Source organism: Chinchilla lanigera, unplaced genomic scaffold (genome assembly GCF_000276665.1).
Source record: "Chinchilla lanigera isolate Chin_1 unplaced genomic scaffold, ChiLan1.0 scaffold00083, whole genome shotgun sequence".
NCBI classification, from domain to species: Eukaryota; Metazoa; Chordata; class Mammalia; order Rodentia; family Chinchillidae; genus Chinchilla; species Chinchilla lanigera.
Genome location: NW_004955484.1, coordinates 2,010,183 through 2,013,629, shown reverse-complemented (window position 1 = coordinate 2,013,629; position 3,447 = coordinate 2,010,183). Strand labels below are relative to the sequence as shown.

The 3,447-nt window shown below is 52.6% G+C and overlaps 1 protein-coding gene across 1 annotated transcript in view; it reads right to left on the bottom strand.

The window, feature by feature from the left end:
• The window catches only part of Tmem231 (transmembrane protein 231), a 16,764-nt gene extending 14,134 nt beyond the window's left edge, over window positions 1-2,630 (bottom strand). The window contains exons 1-2 of the mRNA XM_005403441.2: window positions 2,411-2,630; window positions 2,145-2,314 (exon numbers count right to left, since the gene is read on the bottom strand). Coding sequence (XP_005403498.1) covers window positions 2,145-2,314; window positions 2,411-2,549 — 309 coding nt within the window. The 5' untranslated portion in view covers window positions 2,550-2,630. The remainder of the gene's footprint in view (window positions 1-2,144; window positions 2,315-2,410) is intronic.
• Between the last annotated feature and the right edge of the window lie 817 nt (window positions 2,631-3,447).

Here is a 3,447-nt window from a genome sequence, read left to right as displayed (position 1 = left end):
ACCACCACGCCTGCCAGGAAATGCTATTTTAATGTAAAACAAGCAAGTTATTTCAATGTTTGGATGAACAGAGGCCCTGTGTGTCCTAGGCAGGCATTCTTTCACTGAGCAACACTCCCACATCCCCCAAAATGTCTGTTTCCCCTTTCGGAAAAGAAATATTTGAAATGTAGAACATAAGGAGTATAGTGAAGGGGCTGGGGATTTAGCTCAGTGGCACAGTGCCTGCCTGGCAAGCACGAGGTCATGAGTTCGATTTTCGGTTGGGGGGGTGGGGGGGGAACAACAACAAAAAAAGGAGTATAGTAAATTAGTGAATACATGGCAGAAAGTGAATCTCCCTCAGGCTAGAGATTTGTTTAGCAAGTATAAGGCCTCGGGCTCAATCCCTAGTACTGCAAAACAAACAAACAAACAAAAGCAAACCTAAAAGAAAACCCTACTTCTACCTCCACACTAGTTCTCAAGCAGTCACTCTGCTCCATAGGGTATTGTAATCTCAGGTAAGAATAAAAATGAGCAATGATCAGTGAGGAACCACTGAAAGAACTACTGTCTGTCTCTGCCAGACACAAAGGCGCACACCTATAATCCAGAGAGAAAGAGAGAGGCTGAGGCAGGAGGATCCCTGTGAATCTGAGTCCAGGTTGGGCTACATGGTGAGTTCAAGGGCAGCCTGAACTACATCAAGAGATCTAGTCACCAGGGAAAGAAAAAACAAAAGAAGGAAAGAAGGAAGGAAAAGAGAGAAGAGCAGAGAAAAATATCTCTGGCTCTAATTCTTTTGTTTTTTACCCCTATTTGCTGGGGACTGAACCCTGGGCCTCAGGGATGCATCCGCTGGACCGTGAGCTACACTCCCAGCCTTTTAGTGCTATTTAATAATAACTTCAAAAGACCTGATTGCTTGAAGAATTCAATAATTCCACAGCAGATATTTTTATCTCCCTTTCCTTGCTTCCTGTGTTTAGTGCCATCCCTGCAGGTCTTTAAATGTTCAAGCTGGTCTTCTCTACTGTCTCAGCTTGGGCCTTCTCAGGTCCCCGAAAGGAGAAATGCAGACTTAGCTCCCCTCCCTTCACCAGGCTGCCTCAGCCTCCCGAGTGCTGGGATTACAGGCCTGTGCCACCACGCCTGGCTTACCTTTCTTAATTGCTGAAAAAAAAATCTGAATTCTTTTTCCCTAGTCGCACAAGTTTGCCTTGTAGGCCAATCGTGTCAGAGATTACCTGAAGATATTCAATTTTGCAGGAAGGAAAACCAGATGTTTCATACAAACTTTTTTTTTTTGTCTTTTGTCTCTTTGAGCCAGGGTCTCGCTATGCAGTTCAGGCTGGACTTGAGCTCACTTTGTAGCCCAGGCTGGTCTCCAACTCACAATCCTCCTGCCTCAGCCTCCAGAGTGCTGGGATTACAGGCATGTGCCACCACGCCGGGCTCCATACAAACTTGTAAAGGATTATGTTTTAAGAGAATGAGTAGAAAGACAGTGATTGAAAGAAGCGCTAGCTTATGCTACACCAAATACTAAACTGCTGACAGTAAAATGCTTTAAGAGCTGCAGGATGGAGCCTCAGATAACGAGACAAAGAGACACGTGTCGGGCCGGGGATGTAGCTCAGCGGCACTGCGCCTGCCTGGCAAGAGGAAGGTCCTGAATTCAATTCCCAGTACAAAAAAAAAAAAAAAAAAAAAAAAAAAAAAGACAAGTGCGAGGGGGCGCAGACTGGCCACAGCACAAGCTGGACTGAAGTCGCGTAACCAATCAGCGTTTTGGCTTCCACGAATCCTGTCTGCTTAAAAACTGCCTTTCAGCTCCTAGAGGGTTGAAGTCAGCGTAACAGAGCTCGGCCTTCAGGGCTCTTTAAGCCACTATGCACCCTTTCAGCCCACGCCTACGGAAATGCCCAGGGCAGAGAGCGCTGGCCCCAGGCGCGGATCGGCCCGCAGACACACGCACGGCGTGGTCAACTTTCTGGGAGATCGCGGACGTGTGGGAGAAAGTGAACGACACAACCGATCTACTGTTGAGCAAAGTAGCCGTACGCAAGCCGCAGAGCCCGGCTACAAGCGTCTAGGAGCCAAGCGCGGGCCCCGGGCCGCGCCCCTCTCCACCCCGGCCCGCCGGGTCGGGAACCACGCACCGAGACGAGCGGGACGCGCAGCCGGTCCCCCTGCAGCCGGTTGAAGGCGGGGAACGTGCTCCAGGCGAGGAAGCCGCCCTGCTCGGGTTGCAGCAGGGCCACGAGCAGCACCTGGTGCAGGAAGCGCACGGTCGGCTGCTCCTCGTAGCTGCTGCGCTTCAGCCAAAAGCCTGAGTTAGAGAGGGCGGCGGGAGGCGGTCAGGAGGCCCGGCCGGGCCGCGGCCGCCCGCGGGGAGCGGAGTCGCGCCCGGCCGGGGCAGGCTCACCGTGGCTCCGGTAGGCCACCAGCAGCGGCGGGATGTAGGTGAGCACGGCGGCCAGCAGCAGGAACAGCGCGGCCTTGGAGCAGAGCCCCGCGCGATAGCCGCGCTCTGCGGGGTGGGAGAAGAGCTCGTAGAGCGCCATGAGCGCCGCGCGGTCGGCTCGCGCGCTGGGACTCCCGCGCGATTCCAAAGGGATGACCAAGTTTGGCTTCTCCTGGTTGCCATCGCTGTGGTCTCCACGGCAACGGACTGCCGCGAGGAACCAATAGGAAGGACGCGGGGCTTTAGTAGGGGTGGGGCGAACGGAGGCGGGGTTTTACGTAGCGCGTGCGTCTCTTGCGACGCTGAGAAGCAGCACGTTGTCGTTCCCTAACGTAACACTCATGTAAGATAAAGTGTTCGTTAAAAGTTGACCCGAAGTGAGTCTTCTTACTGGTCATCTATTAACTCCCAATACGGTTCATAATGGAGTCCACCGTTCGAGTGAACCTGGGCTAAGACCAAAAAGCCAGGTGTCTTTGCCTCCCAATTTTGTTGCTTCCACTGTATTCCACGGCCAGTGAACCGGTCACAACCTCCTGGCTCGTGGAGGGACAGAGGGAATGTACCGCATCGCTTTTTTTTTTTTTTTTTTTTTTTTTTTTGAGACAGGGCCTCGCTACGCAGTTCAGGCTGGCCTTGAGCTCACTTTGTAGCCCAGGCTGGTCTCAAACTCGCAACGATCCTCCTGCCTCAGCCTCTGGAGTGCTGGGATGACAGGCGTGCGCCACCATGCCCGGCTCTGCGTCGCTCTTTCTGATGTATTTATTAACCTTCTGTCAGGTAGATTTTTAAAAAACCCGATCCACCACCATCAAAAGGCCCTAAGGTATCTTACCACATTGCTGTCAGGACATAGGTTTGTGCTCAGTTCAGTCCCACTAGTAGATAACCCTATTTTGAAGGCAACCTGGAAGTGGCTCCTGCCGGGCATGGTGGCACAGGCCTGTAATCCCAGCATTCGGGAAGCTGAGGCAGGAGGATCCTTGAGTTTGAGGCCA